At 60.4% G+C, this 18,732-nt stretch overlaps 1 protein-coding gene across 1 annotated transcript; it reads right to left on the bottom strand.

Annotated features, from left to right (window-relative positions):
- Positions 1 to 6,527: 6,527 nt before the first annotated feature.
- Positions 6,528 to 17,522, bottom strand: MKNK2 (MAPK interacting serine/threonine kinase 2). Its single transcript, XM_054291055.1, has 14 exons — positions 17,448 to 17,522; positions 17,165 to 17,350; positions 15,195 to 15,276; positions 14,935 to 15,036; positions 14,734 to 14,831; positions 13,720 to 13,799; positions 13,197 to 13,270; positions 13,013 to 13,117; positions 12,619 to 12,674; positions 12,227 to 12,322; positions 10,793 to 10,987; positions 10,538 to 10,702; positions 10,381 to 10,424; positions 6,528 to 10,142 (listed from the first exon to the last, which is right to left on the bottom strand). Exons 2-14 carry the CDS (start codon positions 17,210 to 17,212, stop codon positions 9,875 to 9,877), a joined length of 1,413 nt encoding a protein of 470 aa, XP_054147030.1. The 5' UTR covers positions 17,213 to 17,350; positions 17,448 to 17,522; the 3' UTR covers positions 6,528 to 9,874.
- Between the last annotated feature and the right edge of the window lie 1,210 nt (positions 17,523 to 18,732).

Below are 18,732 nucleotides of genomic sequence, written 5' to 3' on the forward strand. Positions count from 1 at the left end.
GGCGGCGGGCGGGGCCGGCACGGAGGGGGAGGATGGAGGACGATGCGAGGGGGAGTGAGGGGGTGATACCTGAGGGGATAATCCCTGAGGGGGCGATCCTTGAGCAGGATGAGGGTCCATCCCTGAGGAACACTTTTAGAGATGAGGGGGCGATCCCTGAGGGGCCTGAGGGGCGATCCCTGAGGGATCTTTTGAGGGTAACGGGGCATTTCCCTGACAAGCAGCAGAGGGGAGCAATCCCTGAAGGGCACTTTTGAGCAAGAGGGGATGAGACCCTGAGGAACCAGTGTGGATGAATGAGAAAGGCAGTTTTGATGGGCGATCCCTGGAGACAGTTTGGGGGATGAGAGGACGATCCCTTAGGGAGAGTAAAGGGATGATCCCTGAAGGGCTGATCCCTGAAAAGGATGGGGACTATCCCTGAGGGGCAGTCTGGGGGACAAAGGGGGCGACCCTTGGGGCAGTGAGGGTCAGTCCCTGAGGGACGGTCTTGGGAATGAGGGGGTGATCCCTGAGGAGAATAAAGGGATGATCCATGAGGGAATAATCCCTGAAGATGATGAGGGGCCAAACATGAGGGACAGTTCTGAGGCTTGGAGCATTTCCCTGAGGAGCTACATGGACGGGGTGGCAAGAGGAGTAATCCTTGAGGGGCAGTTTTGGGGATGAGGGAGTGATGCCTGAGGGGAATAAAGGAATGATCCATGAAGGAGTAATCCCTGAAGATGATGAGGGGCCAAACCTGAGGGACAGTTTTAAGGAAAAGGGAGCATTTCCCTGAGGAGCGATGTGGAAGGGGCAGCAAGAGGAGCAATCCTTGAGGGGCAGTTTTCGGGATGAGGGAGTGAACCCTGAGGAGGATGAGGGCACATCCCTGGAGTGGAAGGAGGAGGAGCAGGGAAATGGGAACGATTTCCCGAGGAGCAATGAGGAGGGCAGGGGTGAGGGAAGCAATCCCTGAGGGGCAGTTTTGAGGGATAAGGTTCCCTGAGGAACAGTGTGGGGGTGTGACTGAAGCAATCCCTGAGAACCAGTTTGGAGATAATGGCAATTCCCTGAGGTGCAGTGTGAGGGGGTCAAAGGGGAGCAATCTCTGAGGGGCAGTTTTGAAGGATAAGGGGAGCATCGTGTGAAAAGGGTTATTCTGAGGAGGATGAGGGAGCCCAGAGAGCAGTTTGTGAAGGGATGAGAAATGGAGGTGCAATTTACAGAGAAGATGTTGAGAGTTAGGGGCTAAAGGGAGTCAGTGCTGGCAGTGAGGAGCCAGGGGGATTTGGGCCTTGTGGAGGTGAAGGTGAATTGGGGGTTTTCCCTTCATGAGCTCACACACCAGCCATTCCTCTGCAGCAGACCCAGGCCTCCAACATCCCTAGGCCCTTGCTTCATGCCCAGCAATTCCTCACAATAATCAGAGTTACTGGCTGCTGCTGACACAGGCCTGGAGCACCCCATTTCCAGGCCCACCACAGGCACAAACCCGGGAGCCACAGCACCCTGATCCCTCACCTGGTCATGCCCTGCTGCTCCTGCTGGACCTGCTCAGCCAGAAACTGCTGGCCAGCGTTGTCCCCACCGATGGCATCTCCTCGCCAGGCAGTGTGAGGTGGAGATGGTGCAGGGGCAGGAGCCGGCTGCAAAGCAGAAGATTAATTAAGAGGCTGTGCCACTGCCTCGCTGTGATCTCAGTAACTGAACCGTTAAAGTGATTTATTCTTTGCAGGGTAATTACATTCCCCCTCTCTCTGTTATCCATCCCCTGATCTGTGCTGCACACACACCCAGGCAGGAGCGGGCGTGTGGTCTGTGAGCCCATGTGTCAGAGGGGAGATGGCCTGGCAGCCCCTTCTGCTTCCTGTGCCTTGGTGTTACAGCTTCTGTGGCACACAGAGACATGCTGTTTGTGTGGGTTGTGTGCTGTTTGTGTGGATTGTGTGGATTTAACACTTCCAGACCCTCACACAGCTCTGCGATCTCCCCATGAGCCACTATGGCCGGACACAGCAGTGCTGCTACTCCACTGATTTTGACTGAGAGTTCAGCCTGGCTTTGTATTGTGTTATCAATACCCATTTCTGCTGCATTCTGTGCTGTCATGTTCCCTGCTGCATTTTTAAAGCTGCATTTCACATGGACAAGTTTGGCAAACTCCTATGCAGAGCTCTTGTCCTAACAGTCTCAGGGTAGGCAGGAATGAGTAGGAGCCTTTAAAATCACAGAACCATAGAATCATTAATATAAGAAAACGCTTTTAAGATCAAGTCCAGCATCACCCCCATGTTCACCAATAAGCCATGTCACCACATTTTTTTGAACACTTCCAGGGCTGGAAACACAGCATTTTCGAGTATCTATTAGATACTAATTTTCTAATTAGTATCTAATTAGAAAATTACTATATAGTAATTTTCAGAGGAACAACCCTTTTTCCTGTGAAATCTTTCATTTATTAATAATAACCAGGCATTCAGTACAGCCGTACTCTCTCTTAAAACGCTGCATCCTTTCCTCTTTAGCACCATTTCCGCGTCGCATCACTCCCCCCCTTTCTAGCCCAGCTGCTTGCACAGATTTCAGCGTCACGCTTTTCCCTCGGGGCCCTGCAGCCTGGCTCGCTGCTCAGGCCTGTCCTGCTTGCGGGTGCTCCTTTCGGGCCGCAAACATTAGAGGGAGCTGGAGACCCGCAGTGCCCGGTGGATGGCTGGAGGCGGCTGAAGGCTGGCAGGAATGGCCTGCAGGCACGTCCCGAGCGCCAGGGGGTCACCGGCTGTGCCATCCCACACGTATCCAGCTCCAGGAGTGCCACTGAGGGGTTTCTGCCCTGCCTGGGACGTGCAGGATCATCCAGCCCAGCCCATGGGCTGAAGTTTCTTCGACACAGCATTCTCTGCTCCAAAATCCCAGCAAATTCATCCTCACAAACTGTGCTGGGCCTGCCAGGGAGGACAAGTGCTTCTGCATCGCCTGGGGAGGGGATTCTGCATCCGTTCCTGCCCTGCCTGGGAGCTGCAGGATCATCCAGCCCAGCCCATGCTGCTGGTGGAGGCTGAGTTTCTCCAACACTGCTCCAAAATCCCAGCAAATTCATCCTCACAAACTGTGGTGTGCCTGGCAGGGAGGACGGTGCTTCTCCATCATCTGAGGAAGGGATTCCACATCCATTAAATCTTCCAGCACCACCAGCTCTGTGCCATGCTCCCTGTGCCAGCCCTGCCACCCTGCATCTGACACATCCTGGTTATTCAGCCCTTGGTAAAGTAAATCAGGGTGATTTGTGTTGTGGCAGGAGCCAGAGGCTTAACTCAGCACCAGTGTAAGGAAACACAGCCGTGGATCTCAGGGATAATAGATCTGTGTGGGACACTCATGTGGGATGGGACTGACAGGTTTGCTGCACAACCCAGCACCAACCCCACGGTGATCAGGGGTGTGTTAGACCAGAGGAATAAAAAGAGGAGTGTCATACAGGAGACTTTACCATCCCAAAAATAAACCTGGGAACAAACACTCCTATAAAAGGCCCGGCGTCATTATTTCTGGGTCTGGTAGCCAACAGATTCCTTCAGAGACCAGGCACTGGGCAAAGGCAGCGCTGTTTTAGCTGGGCCATTCACAGGGTGAGCAAAAGCCTCATCCCAGCAGTGATGCTGGGCAGGGAAATCACAGCTGGGGTTCAGCTGGTGGGATGAAGGCTGACCCCATCCAGGGTCTCACAAGGCTACAAGCAGCTGGAATGAAACCAGTGGCACCAGAGTGCTCAGAGTTGGAGAGCAGAGAACATCTGGCCTTTCTTCACCTCGTGGAGGCAGAAAAAAGCATGTAGAATGTGTGCTCCAAGCAAAAGCTGGAAATGTGTGCTCCAAGCGAAAGGCAGGCAGATGCAGCTCTCCCCTGGCTGAGCAGCTCACCTCAAAGGAGGCATTTAGGATGTAGGAAGCTCTGAGGGAGACTGCATGGCAAAGACAGAGATATCCAGGTGTGAGCCAGAGGAGGGCAAAGTGGGACCTGCCAATCCCTGTGCCTTGGCACAAAACCCAGATCTAAACCTCCAGCCAGGTGAGAAGGTGACTGACGAGGCCCAGGGGCCACTCCAGCCATGGGCACAGCTCTCCTGGGTTTTGGGAAAACCTGACCCTGCTCTGCTCCCACTGACCACAGCTCCCATTGTCTGTGCAATTCCACCCAGAGCTGGAATCCTGTGGCAAAGCCAGACCTGCACCTATGGCTCTCCAAAATTCACACTTCACCATCCAAAACCACAAACAAGGCTGACCAAGGCCTTCAGACAGTGGAGGAATCAGACATGCCATGCTGTGCCAGTGCCACCCAGGCTCCTAGTGCAGAGGGAGCAGCCACAGGAAACACAGGCAGGGCCAGACCTGGGTGCTGGGCTCTGCACATCACTCACTCCCTGAGATGACCTCAGAGGGAGAACCTGCACACACCAGTCAAAACCACACCAAAAATGGCACATCCTACCAAAAACCACCCCAGATGGCTGGTTTGGGTTGCCTGGATAGGAGACATGGCTCTGCAAAATGCACCGGAGTTCTTTCTGTCTCTGCCCCATCCCAGAAAACATTTCAAAAGCACAAAAAGGAATTTTTTTTTTTTGATCCAAAGCAGCTGTTTTGCATCAAAACACACTTCACACCTTCCACTCCACATTGCCCAGTGTGGGTTTGGGGTTCACTGGTGGTTCAGGAGAGCAGTCTGCTCTGAGGGAATGTGTGTTACTCACTCCAGGGTGGTTTTTTGGGCAGACATTGGATCAAAATGTTGGCTAATCACCCAGGTCATCATTTGTCACCAGCAGAGCCAGGCTCAGACCCAAAACACTGAGGACACTTCATCTTTGCTCCTGCCCAGGTGCCTCAGTGCCCTGGGCTGAAGGCAGATGTGACCCCACCAGTGCTGCAGCCACTCAGATCCGGCCATGACCTGATGGCTCTGTTAAATCCTGAAGCCAGGGGGGTGGCACAAAGCCACCACGTCACCCAAAGCCTGGCTGACCCCCTCCATCAGCCAGGCCACCCTGGGGCTCTGCAGTGGCCCCTTCCCTGTGGGCCAGCGTGGGTGCTGCTCCTGCTGTGGGGCTTTTCTCCAAGGCAAATCCACACCAGGGTATTTATAGCGCCCTGATCCCGGCGGAGCCTATTTTGGGCTGGTGCTCAGGCACCAGAGCAGCACAGGTTATTTTAACCCAGCACTGGGTTATTTTCAGAGCTGCCCTTCTCTGCACGTGCTCAGGAATGGTTTCCAACTGCCAGGCGCTTTCTGGGCTTGGGGAAACTGGGGAAGGGGGAGAAGAGGGACCATATGAAGGAATTTCAGAGATTTAAAGTTAAACCAACCTCTGCAGCAAAGCTGCACACCTGTCTGGGATCCAGCTGGATCCTTTGACACACCTGTCTGGGATCCAGCTGGAATCTTGGAAGGAGGATTGTCTGCAGGACACCTCTTGAGCAAAAGGCAGGAGAGGAAAGATTTCTGAAGCACGCAGCTGAGGGCCCAATGATGGTAAAACAACATGCAAGAGAGGAAGAAGAGCCAAGAGCTGGATACTCCTAAAATGTCCAGGGTCACCAGCTGGCCCCAGAATGCAGGAGGGAGCAATGGCTTTGTTCAACAGGGGCAGGGACAGCACCACGGGATGGGACATGCTCCTCATCCTCAGCACGGAGGGAACCCCAGCTCTGTTCTCACCACATGCCATCCTGGAACAGCCAGGGAAGGGAGACTTCCTGATCCAGATGCTGCAAGGAGCAGCTGCAGCATTTACCAAGCAGTGAGCCTGGATTCTCAGAGCTGGGAGCAGCAGCTGGCCCATGGCAGAGCCCACAGCCCATTCCCCAAAGCTGGGGTGCCATGGATGGGGTTCTGCCAGGGCAGCAGCACCATGGCAATAAGATCCAGAGGAATCCATCTCCATCTTCCAGCACAGCAGCAGGGCTGGAGAAGTCAGGATTTTAAATTTTTATTTTAAATTCCACAAGGTCTTGCCTTGTCCATGTAAGAAAGCTGAGCAGGGCCCCTACAGCCTTTTTCCCACACCCTGATCCCCAGCCTCCAGTCCCCACTGCCTTCCCTATCCCACCACACTTTCCTCTTGCCTCAGTGTCCCCCTCTGCCCCCTGAGCCATGGAGGGTGAGGGGGATGTGCCAGGAGTGTCTCTGGGGGTGGCAGGGCAGGCCCGAGGCCACTGGGTGCAGCTGGCAGGGAGCAGAGCCCTGCCCCTGACCTCCAGCTCCCATTGGGATTGTAGGATCACACCATCCACTGGGACAAGTGAGTCAGGGCTGAGCCTCTGCCAGCCCCTATTCCTGGCCTCCCACCCCAGCCACACTCCCACCCCCTGGGCCAGCAGCAGGCTGGGAAGAACAAGTGAGAGCTGGGAAGGAACAAGTGAGAGCTGGGAAGGAACAAGTGAGAGCTGGGAAGGATTATGGGGAGAGGAGCCCCTGAACAGAGCAACACCCAATTCCCCAACCCCCCCCATCCATCCAACATGCCCCACCTGCCACAGCCACCTGCCCACCATATAGGTCTCAATGCATTTTTATTAAATTCTTACAAAACAGAATACAAAATTCTGGCATCAACAATTGTTATAAAGGAAAACTTCAATTCAGCTGTATCAGATCACCTGGTACATACAGTAAAGTGCTTCTTTTTGTGTGTTTGTTTTTTTTTTCTTTTTTTGTTTTTGTTTTTTTGTCTTTTTTTTGTTTTTTTTATATTTTCATTTTAATTTCCCAGCCAGCCACTGAGCAGAGGCCGCTGTTGCGCAAACCAACAGTGCGTTAACGTGACTCTTGTTGAACCAGCTTTGGCAGTCTTCATCAATTGTAAAGTGGAGAAAGTTTCTCCTGGTTTGATAAAAAAGAGTTAGCTTCACAGTAAACATTTCTAACCAGTTCTAAGTCGAGTTAGTTGGCTGGAGGAAGGGTGGGGGGGAAGGGGAGGAAGCAAAAACACTTAACATTTCCAGCTTAAAAAAAAAAAAAATATTTTTGAAGTTGGTTTCCAAGATAGATGCTCTATGGGGGGGAAAGTTTGGAAAGAGGAAGAGGAGGAAGAAGGGTGCTGGGGTCGCTGGTGCTGGACCACGGGAGCATCTGTCTGGAAACCGCCCCGGGAGCGGTGCTGGCAGCGGGGAGGGGACGCCTGGCCCTGGCACAAGGGTGTCCCCAGCCATGCCTGCCCTGCCAGGGTGGGTGCCCAGCGCTGCCACCAGCCAGGCTGGAGGTTTTCCAGTCCATCCCAGCTCTAGAGGCATTTAAAGATTCTCTACCAATGCACAGACCTGAGGTCACCCCCAGTACCACGCCGGGAGCGCCGGGGCCACACCAAACCCCACCCGAAATGCAAAGCCGAGCCCAGGCCGAGCTCGGATGCTCCCAGCACCTCCTCCAAGTCCCACAAACTCCCACAGCATCTCCTGGCTGCACATCCCCGGCCGAGGACACCCACGGGACACAGGCAGGGTCACCCAGGCCTTCCCCAGAGTGTGTGGTGTATTTATATATAGAGATATAAAAGAGATCGCTCTTACGCGTGGGGAAAAAGGGGAAACTCAGTTTGCCAACAAAAGCAGCACGGGGGACAGATAAATTTTGGAGACATCCCCCTGCCATCCCCTTCCCATGATTTTTTTTGTTTTTTAAAAAAAGGCTGCAGCGTGCAGCATCAACGATAGCTTCACAATACCAGCTCAAGGCATCGCGTACTGTACATCATTCAAGTATTTCTTAATATAAGACAACAAGGAATTATCTACAACTGATAAAACAAAATAAGCTATAAAAAGTAACAACGTACAATCAAGATGGATTTTTTTTTTTCTCTCTGTTAAAGGAGGCCTCTCCAGGGTGTCCGGGTGCCTGCGGGGAGGTTCTCCCCTCACCACTGCCTTGCTCCTCCCCACCCAGCACAGTGGGACTGGGGACACACAGGGGAGAGGGAGATCACAAGTGTGAGGCAGTTTTGGGGGTGGGATGGGGATGGCGTCACCCTCCCCAGCCCCCCTGGGGCAGCAGAAAGGCTGGGAAGGGTGAGAGAAGATGGCCCCTGCCCTAAACTCCATCAACACCCGAGATCATCATCTCCCAAGATAACACACACACCTCCCTGAAACAAAAAACAACATATATTGCATAGTATTGCTGTCAGCAGTCTTAAAATAAAAAGGAGAACTTTCTTTTCTTTTTTTTTTTTTCCAGAGACAGCGACTGTCTTCAGCTGAAGACCCAGGGAAGTCTGTTCCCCAGCTCAGAGCTCCCAAACCCTCACCTGTGCACACGATGGGCCGAGGCTGCTTTTGCAAAATATAAAGCTCAAAGCACTGAGTCAGAAGGGACAGGAGGAAGGTGTGAAGGGGGCACTGCCTTCCCAGGGGGATGGGGGCTGGCAGCAGGCACAGCTTGGTGGCACAACCCCAAGCAGTGCCTGTGGCAGGGAGCAGGGGGTGTCAGGGGGATCTGGAGGCTGGTGTGGCCCCGAGCTCCCCTGGACAGACCCAGAAATCAGCCAAGGGCCTCGCCCCAACTCAGCATCCCGAGTCCTTCCCACCCCAAACAAACTCCAAGGAAAGGGCAACGCCGTGCATGGCTGAACACACGTGAGCAGGGATGCACGTGCATGACCACCCACACCAGCGCTGTGAACACCCTGCTGCTCTGACCCCAAACCTTCCAGCCCTGCATCCCGAGCTGTCCCCAGGCTGCTCCCCTGTGCCCTGGCCTTTGGGTGCTGCCACTAGCCTGACTGCTCACCCACTGGCACCCCCGGGGCATTGGGCACCCTCTGTGCCCCCCAACCCTCCTGCCACGGCAGCCTCGGGGCCAGCCTGAAGCCATGGCAGGTCTCACTGTCCTGCAGCAGGTCCTGATGCTCTTTAAGGGGGTCCTTGCTTTGCACAGAGCACACAACTCCCAGAGAGTGTTTCTGGCTGCTCTGGCCACCCTGAACACCTCATCCCCCATGCATTTCCCCAGGGGCACAGCCACCAGCCCTTCCAAAACCCAGGGTGCAACACCTGACCTGGCACAAGAGCACAGCCCTGGATGCCCATGGGGAGCCACCAGCCGGAGCGTGGGAGGAAAGGAAGACATCTCTCTGTGCCCTGTAGAGAAGCACAGCTGGCAGTTTAAAACCAACAGTAATTAAAAAGGAAAGGAAAAAAAAAAAGGGGCAAAAAGAAAAGGGGTGAATAGCTTATTCTGGAAGCAGGATGCCGAGGAGAGAAGGTGGGTTGGGCGCTGCTCCCTTGCTGGCACCGTCTCTCCCCAGCCCGAGCTGTTCCCTGCACTGTGTCCCCCTGGAGCTGAGCTGGGGACACCCCCAAGCACAGGACAGAGGGGCTCCCCACGCCTCCCAGACCCCCAGGAATGGGTTTTTGTGGGATCTACCCCAACAAGGAGAAAAACCTGCAGCTCCGAGGGGAGGGACGAGGTTAAAACGCAACTCCCGTTGTTGAAAACGCGACCGAGGGTCTTTTGTTCACAGTATGAAATGAGCTGAAATCGTCAAAGCAGCCGCGGATACAAAGAGTCCTTTGGTGTCAGGGAGGGGGAAAAATGTCAGAGGAGAAACCAAGAGCTGGGAAACAAAAGTCCGTGTGTCTGTCAGATGTCCTTGAGTGTGCCCTGGGTGAAGCAACCTCACACTTGATTTAACACCTTAAAAAAAAAAAAAAATCTTAAACAAACCCTCCCACCCCCAGACCTACAAGATCAGCAAAACCTTGGAAACCAGCCACAGGGAGGAGTCCTGATCTTGTCACTAGCCAGAAACGGTGGGGTCAGGGAGGGAAAGGGGAAGAGAGAAAGGAGGAGAAGGGGGGACATGGGGTACAGCAGGTGTGAGGGGCACCACTCAGGCTTGGTCGGCCACCAGGACCAGCGGGGCCACCAGGTGCTGCCCAGAGGCCACTGCCTTGGCCAGGCTGCTCTTCTGCCGCCGCTTGGCCAGCTTGGACTCAGAGGGAGGGGAGAGCTGCATGGCCCGTGAGGTAGCTTTGATGATGATGGGTCGTGCTTCCTCCTCCGCCTCTTCCTCCTCGTCCTCATCATGCCGTGTCAGCTGGCGGTTGACAGCGATGGCCTCAGCAGCAAAGGAGGTGAGCTCTTTGGCACTGCTGTTCCTGCAGGGGAGGCACGGATCAGGGGGGTGTGGGGGGCTGCAGGGAGGTTGGGATCAAACATCCAGGTGTCCCTCCTCACATGCTGGCCATGCCAGACTGGTCAGACACCAAAACTCAAACCCTAAGTGGCAAAGCTGCCCAGACACAGAGTCGTGGCAGAGCCCCCAAAAAGCAGAAGGAACAGACAGCAGTGCTGAGGAGTGGAGTCAGGATTCAGGGGGCTGGAGCCCACACTCACCTCTGCAGGATGATGGGGGTTGGCAGGGTATTGTCCGGGGCACACTGCAACAAAATGCAGCCAGTCAGAGCCAGGATTGTGCAGACAGGTGTTCCCCACCTCAGATTTTGGGAGCAGAGAGTGGGGAGGGGACATCAACATGGACATCAACACTCACCCCCTGCACCCAGGGGTGCTCCAGGACCTGGGCTGCGCTGAGCCGCTTCTTGGCATCTCTCACCAGCAGCTTGGAAATGAGGTCTTTGGCTCCAAAGGAGATGTGTGCCCAGTCCTTGTCAGGAAACTCATACTTCCCCTCCTGGATGCTCTCAAAGAGCATGTTCTGAGCAGGGGGAGAAACAACAGGGCCTCAGCCAGGAGTGCGGCAGCCAAACTGTGGGTGGGTGTGGGTGCTGCTGGGTGTCCTCCTCACCTGGCAGGTGTGGCACGCCTCACCCCGGTCCCAGCCGCAGTCAGAGCCGCAGTGGCCCACAAAGGGGGGGTACCCACTCAACATGATGTACAGGATGACACCCAGGCTCCACAGGTCACAGCGCTTGTCATAGATTGAGGCCTCCTCGTTGAAGGCTTCCACCACCTCTGGGGCCATGTACTCGGCTGAGCCACACTGTGGGGACAGGCGGGGTGAGCCTCAAGGGTGGGGACAGATGGGGCAGAGGGTCCTGCCAGATCTCCGGGGCTGCACCTCTGAATGGAAGGTGCCCCCCAGCTTTGCTCCTGCCACATCACCCTGCTGGGTTTCCCACCACAGAGGATGCCACAGAGCCGCATCTCTGTGGTCACCCAACAGCAGCTGCCACCCCGAAGGAAAAAAATAATAAAGCCTAAAGGGTGCAACCCCCACAGCGCAGCACAGCCGGACCCACAGGCCCCACAGCATTGTCACCACCCAACCGGCTCGGCGGGACAGCCCCAGCGCCTGGGAGCGGCCACGGGACTCGGTGGGACGAGCCTGCCGTGCCTGTTCCTGCTCCCCGGGCCGGCACGGGCGGAGCCGCTGCGCAGGATCCGGGGCGGGAGGAGTTAACCCTGTACAGGAGAGGCCGAGCTCAGCGGCCCCATTCCCCTATCGCTCCAGGGACTCTGGGGCTTTCCAGCGCATGACCCGCAGCCCACACAGGCCCCGTGACCAGGGCAGAAAAGAGCTGCAGCCAGCAGATAATCGGCCCGTAACGAGAGAGGCCTCCCGACGAGGGGCCGGCCCCAGCAGCTGATGGCACCGCAGGAAAACAACCCCGCAGCCCGATCCCGGCTGAGAACGGGGAAACTCGGGACACCCCCGAACTCGGACCCGCCCAGGAGGAGGCGTTCGCGGAGGAAGGAGGGGCTGGGGTGTCCTGGCTGTTGTCCGCCCCGCACGGGCTCAGCTCTGCCCTCCCCGGCACGATCGCACCCCAAAACCCGGGCTGCAGGGCGATACTCCGCACGGGAGGGGGGCACCTGCGGCTGGCGATAAGGGCAGCGCGGCTTTGTGCGGGGGATGGCATCTGTGCGACACGGGGACACCCCAGAGCTCTCGGGCTGCCCACCCCGCACCGCGGAGCCTCAGCCCCTCTCCCTCGCCCACGAACGGGGAGCCGCGGCCCCCAGCCCGGTGCTGCTGACCCAGTTCTCCCGGCAGGCTCGGCGAGCTCGGGCTGTTGTTGCTAAGGCTCACGGCAGCCCGGGCGCTGCGCCAGCCCCCGGCCCCCCCGCGTTATGTAACCGCATCTCGCCTGCCGCGGCGGGGGGGGACGGGGGACACGCTGCATCAGCGACAGCAGCGGCGAGCGGGGGGTGTCCGTGCAGGGCCCTGCTCCATTCCCTGCTCCGGGAACCCCACAATGTGGGGGGCTCGCACGCCTACCGGGGTGAGCAGCTCCGGAGTGGAGATGGGGGAGCAGTCGCCGTTCAGTTTGATGCCACTTCCCAGGTCAAAGTCGCAGATCTTCACTGGGGAGACCTGGGGACAGAGGGGAAGGAGTGGTCGGTGACCCCCCAGCATCCTGCAGGAACCACAGCCGGCAGCCCCCGGGGACCACAGCCGTGTTTTCAGGCCACAGCTGCTCAATGCCAGGTTGTGTCGTGCTTCACACCACGCTGTGCGGCGGCATATGGGGGTGTGTGTGTCCCTGGCAGGACCTGGTGTGTGTATGTGTGTGTGTCCCTGGCAGGACCCTCCTGCACCCCCCCACCTGAAGAATCACCCCCCACCCCAGGCAGCACACCCTGCACCCACCCTGGCTGCTCCCCGCTCACCTGGTCTGGGCTCTCACACAGGATATTTTCTGGTTTCAGATCCCTGTGTGCAATCCCTGGGGGCAAAAGAGCCAATGAGGGTAAAAATCCCCCTCCTACAAGAACTGCTATAGTGTCAAGTCTGGGGGTGGCACAGGGACCCCTCCCTCCCCACCCCAAATCACTGCCTGCACCCTAGCAAAAGGCAAAATTTGCTGCTGGCCCCGAATCCCAACCAAACTGGAAGAACAGGATCTGCACCACAAAAAGCCTTGTGATGCAGCTGGGCCTGACCCTGCGTGCTGGGACGGGCACTGTCCCCTGGGCAGGAGGATGGGGGGAGGCAGTGACACCCCCGGGAGGGCCCAGCGCACCCCAGGGTGTCCTTGGTGGCACCTGGGGCGTCCCAGCTCACCTTTGTTGTGCAGGAAGTGCAGGGCGCTGGCGATATCCTGCACCACCACGCTGGCCTCCAGCTCGTTGAAGTGGCGTCTCCGGTGGATGTGGGTCAGGATGGAGCCTGTGGCCAGGTGAGAGCAGAGCTGGGGCTCGTGGGGGTCCTGCTGCCCCAGATCCCCCCACCCCGGGGCTGCACTCACCTCCCCTCATCTTCTCAAACACCAGGTAAAACCTCTCCTCCTCCTCGAAGAACTCAATCAGCTCCAGCACATTTCTGCAGGGACCATGGCGTCAGTCCAGCATCCCCCCAAACACCTCCTGGGGTTCCCCCCACAGCCCCATCCAGCACAGGACCCCGGCAGGGATGTGGGATGGGAAAACTGGGCTTGCAGTGATTGAAACCACACGGCCAGGGCCCCCCTGGCCGAATTCCAGGAGGGAGAGGGGCTCGCAGCGCCCGGCTCGCTCCTCCCTAATTGCTCACAGCCCCTCCTGGCCCGCCCCGCACAGCAGGGGCTCGGCTCGGCTCCAGCTTGGCCACCGAGGCCCTGCCGTCATGGCAAACCAGGAACGTCCCCTGGGGATGCCCCACCACGGCCAGCGGGGTCAGGGGGAGGGAGCGTGGGGCACAGGGCGGGCTGGCTGCCTCCCATGGGTGTCACAAGCATCAGCATCGGGTCCCAGCCCACTCCCGGTGCCCACCGTGGGGGATGCCCCCCGTACCTGTGTCCCTGGCACTGATAGAGCATCTCCACCTCCCGGAAAACCCTGCTCCGGATGTGTCCCAGGCGCTTCTCGATGATCTGGAAGGCCGAGAGGGGGAGGCTGAGCGCTGCCAGGGAGGGGCCGGGCACCGCTGCCCCTCCGGCGCGGGGACCGCGGGGCCGGGCGGGGCTCCGGCAGCAGAACAGGCTGTTCCCGGCGCCGGTGCCAAGCGGCAGCGCCGTGCCAAGCCGCTCCCTCCGGGGCCGGGGCCAGCAGAGCTCCATGTGACGCTGGAGCAGCACAGGGCCCTATGCCCCACTGGGCGCTGGCACGGCGGGGCTCGCTGCCCGTGCCAAGGGTGGGCAGGGGGACACCCCACACGGTGGGGAGGGCACATGGATGGGTGCTGTCATTGCCCTTTGGGGCACGCAGAGCGCTCCACCAGCACGGCCCTCCCTGCTGCCTCAGCTTCTCCTCTGGGGCACCCAAAGGCCCCCATGGAGCGATGGGGGAGGCAAAGCTCCCCCAGCATTTGGCTGCATTTGGCACAAAGGGCCCATCCCAGAGCCCCCGTGCCATGGCTCGGAGTCTGTGGGGTGCGGGGCCACAGGACCACCATCCCTGACCCCAAAAGCTCACCCTAATCCCCTCCAGCACCCACATGAGAGACACCTCCCTGGAGTGAGCAGGAGCTGACCACCCTGCCAGCACCACCCTGCCCAAGCCTTCAGACACATCCTGAGTGTTAATTTAATCTCTGGCCTGCCCCCATTGACAGAGAGAGGAGCGTGGCTAAGGGGGGGTCACCGAGGAGCCCGAGCTGGGTGGTGGCAGAGGTCGGTGTGCCACCATCACAGCCCAGCACTGCTGCATCCCTGCCCCTCTCCCTTCCCTCCAGCCCATAAAGCCGCAGTCCTGAGCCAGCACTGATGGTCCTGGGGGCTGGGAGAGCCCCAGGAGGGGAGGGCAGAATGGAAACTGAGGCAGGGATGGGAGGACAGCAGCCCTGCAGCCCCAGCAGGGGAGCTTTACCTTCACCGCGTACTCCTTGTTGGTGATGAGGTTCACGCAAGACTGCACTCTGGCGTGGGCCCCTTCTCCCAGCACCTCCTCCTGCAGCTGGTAAACATCTGCCAGGGGAGAGGTCACCTGAGCTGCAGCCCCACTGTGCACAGCCTGGGGACACCAGGAGGGCCCAGCCCTGCCGCAGGGTCCCTGAGCAGCCGCACTCACCTTCGAACCTGCCCGAGAAGCTGTCGGTGGCTCTGCAGCGCTTCTTCTTCTTGTTCCTTTTCTTGGCATCAGGGATGTCGATGGGTTGACTTGAAGGCATGTCTGTGCCAGAGCAAAGCCAGCAGTGTCAGTGTCAGCCATCCCTGTCCACCCACAGCACTGCCAGGGCTGCCCCAAAGCCCTCAGGCCCAGATCCCAGGGGCAGGAAGGGAGGGAGGATCCTGCTGGGAGGGAGCCCCTGAGGAGCAGCCGGGACTCACCGGGACGGGGCGGGCACTCGAAGTTGAAGACGGGCTCCAGGTGGTTGGACTGGTCGAACTCCAGGTCGAAAGGGTTTTGCCCCTGTGGGAGCCAAGAGCAGGAGTGAGGTGGCAGCTGCTGGATCAGCCACCACCAGCTGCCACCCTGAGCCCAGCATGCTCCAGCTGCTGGGACACATTCTGCTCACTGCCCCATGGTGCAGGACACCAGCCCATGGTGGGACACAGCAGAGCTCCAGGGAGAGCCAGAGGATGAGGAGGAAGGCTTTGACCACATCTCCTGATGGGGATGGTGCTGCAGGGTCACTCCTCCAGCCAGCCCCAGGCCAGCACATGGGGGATGATGAGAGGGACCGCAGCCACCCACACCAACCCAACCCCAAATCTCCACCCAAACCTGAACCACGGTGAGGTAGGAGGGGGAGGAAGAGAAGTCACAGGGCAAGACAGGCTCCAGAGCCACCCCTGCATGTCCTCCCAGCTCCCTGCAAGGTCACAGTGGCTGGAGCCAGCTCTGTGGACATGGTGTACACCAGGCTGCAGGACACCCCCGACCCGGCCTGGCAGGATCAGCCTCACTCCAAACCCTCCTGCACCCCGGGATCCATGGAGGGCATGGACCGGCTCCTTCCCCCATGCTGAACCCCAGTGGCACCCGAAGGGACATGGGGACCCTCTGCCTCCTGCTCCCCTGAGCCACCCGTGGGACGGGGCAGCGCTAGGGGCGAAAGGGCCCCCTCCTCCCCAGGATTATGAAATCTGTTTGGGTGGAGGTGGCAGCTCCAGCGGCGTTCCCAAACCCGCCCGGTGCCCGGGCCGGCTGCCAGCCCCAGCACGGCCAACCCCGGCCACCGGCAGAAACACCCAGAAGGCTCCTGTTTACTGCAGCCCTGGGGGGGCCGGGGGTCCCCAGCGGAACGGGGGGGGCAGGATCACAGCAGGAGCACCCAGCACCAAGCACCACTCTGGATCTCCGGGACCAAAACTCTCCCGTGCTGCATTTTCCCAGCTTTCCTCCCCCTCAAACCCTGGATTTGGGGAGCTCAGCATCGCCCCGCAGCTGCTGCCCCCCGGGACGAGCCGCGGCAGGATGGGGGGCTCGGGGCCTCCGGGAGGGACACGGAGGGCAGGGGAAGCACGGGGGGGCACTGGGGAGGCAAGAGGGGGCCGGGGGACCCTGCCAGCTGCCGCAGCACTGCCACACAAAGGTCTGGGGGATGGGAGGCTGCGCACGGGCTCCATCAGCACAGCCGAGGTGTCCCCCCCGCCTCCCTCCCCGGCCACCGCGGGGGGACACAGACCCCGGGCAGAGGCCACCCGAGCGGGAGCGGGGGGCACCGCCAGGAGGGGCGCGTTAGGGGCACCCCTCGCACCCCGGAGCTGGAGCGAAACCGAACAAAGAACCCCCCAAGCCACAGCCAGGGGGCGGCTCGGGAAGGGGGGAAGCGAATGGAGCGGGAGCACAGGGACCCCCCGCACCCCCCGAGGTGAGAGCGGCAGGTGGGACCGGGGGGTGACGGGCTCGGGTTTGGGGTGCCCAGGGCATCCCGGGGCAGGGGGGATCGAGCCTGGCCCGGTCCCACCGGGCCGGGCCTGGTGAGCCCCGAGACCGCCCCCACATCGCAGCCGGACCAGGACGAGGGGGTACAGCTGAGAGGGGGGAAAGTGCAGCCAAGGCAGCCACGGGGGATCCCCGCGGGAGCTGCAGCATCGCAGCGCCCACCCGAGGCATGGGGGGAGACACTGAGCCATCCCCGGGAGCACCGCGACCTCCGGCACGGGGGGACAGGGGGGTCCCCCCGCACGGTTTGGGGGCAGCACCCCCGGAGCTCCTCAGTTTGGGGGTGTCGGGGGTGGGGCAGAAAGCGGCCGGGCCCCTCCATTCCCGGGCAGGGGATGCAGCGATGCGGGCACAGCCCGGCCCCAGAGCCCCCCAGAGCATCCCGGTGGGGCGGGGAGCACCCCCTTACCTTGAAGGAGCGGTGGAATCCCGGGATCTCTGATTTCTTCTGCACCATCTTGCTGCGGGGGGGAGCGGGGGGCGGCGTTGCTGGGAGAAATGAGGGGGGGGCGGCAAAATAAAAAAAAAAGGGGATGGGGGGGAGGGAGGCGGAGGGACGGGCAGAGCCGGAGGGGAGTCCGGGGGTGGCCGAGACCTGCGGGGAGATGAGGCGGAGCGGGGGGGTCAGGCGGGTGCGGCCCGCCCGGATCGTGCCCGGTTCCGCCCCCCGAGCCCCCCGGGCCGGCGCTCACCGGCGCGGCCCCGCAGAGCCGCCGCTGCTGGTGGTACCGCAGCCCGCACCGCCGCCCGCTCCGCTCCGCGCCGCTCCGCCGCCGCCGGGGGGGGACGCGCCGCCCCCGCCCCCGCCGCCTTTATAGGCACGGCCGCGGCCCCGCCCCGCCCCGCCCCCGGGCCGCCGACACCCCCCCGGCCAGCCCCGGGACGGGGACACCCCGCCGGGGACACGAGCGGCCACCCCGGGCACACAAACAGCCCCGGACAGGGCCGCAGAACCCCCCCGGACACCCCCGGGCACACAAACAGCTCCGGACAGGGCCGCAGAACCCCCCCCCGGACACCCCCGGGCACACAAACACCCCTCCCGGGACACAAACACCCCTACCGGGGACACAAACACCCCTACCGGGGACACACCGGCGACACAAACACCCCCGGCCAGGGTCACAGAACCCTCCCGGACACCTCCGGGGACACAAACACCCCTCTCCGGGACACAAACACCCCTACCGGGGACACAAACACCCCTCCCCGGGCACACACCGCGACCCAACCGTCCCCCCCCCGAGGGCAGACCAGTCCCCCCTACCCGGGCACGCAAATAACCCCTCGGGACACCCCAGAGCCCCGGGCACAGCGACAGCAACAGCTCCCCCAGTGCAGCCCCCGGACACAACACCGCCCGTGCAGCACCGGGGGACACAAACGCCCCCTCGGACACGCAAGCAGCCCCCCCCGGACACCCCAATTCCTCCTGGAGACACATAGACCCCCCCCCCCGGGCACTCACACTGGGGAAAGAGCCTCCCTAATGGGACACCCCAAACGCCCCCCGGGACCACCCACAGCCCCCCTCGCCCCCTCGGACACCCACTCGGGGCCTCACCCCCCCCGCCCCCCGGATTCCCTCTGGGGACAACGCACCCCCCTCGGGCACCCCCCTCGCTGCACCGGGGCACGCTCTGTGCTGCTGCGGGCACCGGGACCCACCCCCGGTACCCTGCTCTGCTGTGGGGAGGCTGGGGACACTCCTCGGAAGGGTCCCTGCACCCCCATGCCTGGCACCCCCTGTGCTGCAGCCCTTTGCCACCCCCCTGTGCTGCCCCCAGACACAGGGACACCCCCCTGTCACCCCCTTGTGCTGAACCCAGGCACAGGGACACCCCCCTGTCACCTCCCTGTGCTGCCCCCGGGCACAGGACAGACCCAGTGCCTCCCAAATTAAACCCACTGAGGGTGCAGGGGTGGGGGAGGGCACCCCCGCATCCCTCAGACCCCCCTGCACTATTTTAGGGGACA

The sequence above is a fragment of the Melozone crissalis genome, unplaced genomic scaffold (genome assembly GCF_028551555.1).
Source record: "Melozone crissalis strain CALT ecotype California unplaced genomic scaffold, PUWL_Pcris_2 ptg000088l_1, whole genome shotgun sequence".
NCBI classification, from domain to species: Eukaryota; Metazoa; Chordata; class Aves; order Passeriformes; family Passerellidae; genus Melozone; species Melozone crissalis.

Bases quoted from the DNA above. Each gene is read 5' to 3' on its own strand.
- MKNK2 (XM_054291055.1), bottom strand. From the start codon at position 17,212: ATGGTGCAGAAGAAATCAGAGATCCCGGGATTCCACCGCTCCTTCAAG. The intron at 12,323-12,618 runs GTGAGCGGGGAG...CTCTGTCCCCAG, and splicing joins TGTGTGAGAGCCCAGACCAG to GTCTCCCCAGTGAAGATCTG. The intron at 10,425-10,537 runs GTGAGTGTTGAT...ATTTTGTTGCAG, and splicing joins AGCACCCCTGGGTGCAGGGG to TGTGCCCCGGACAATACCCT.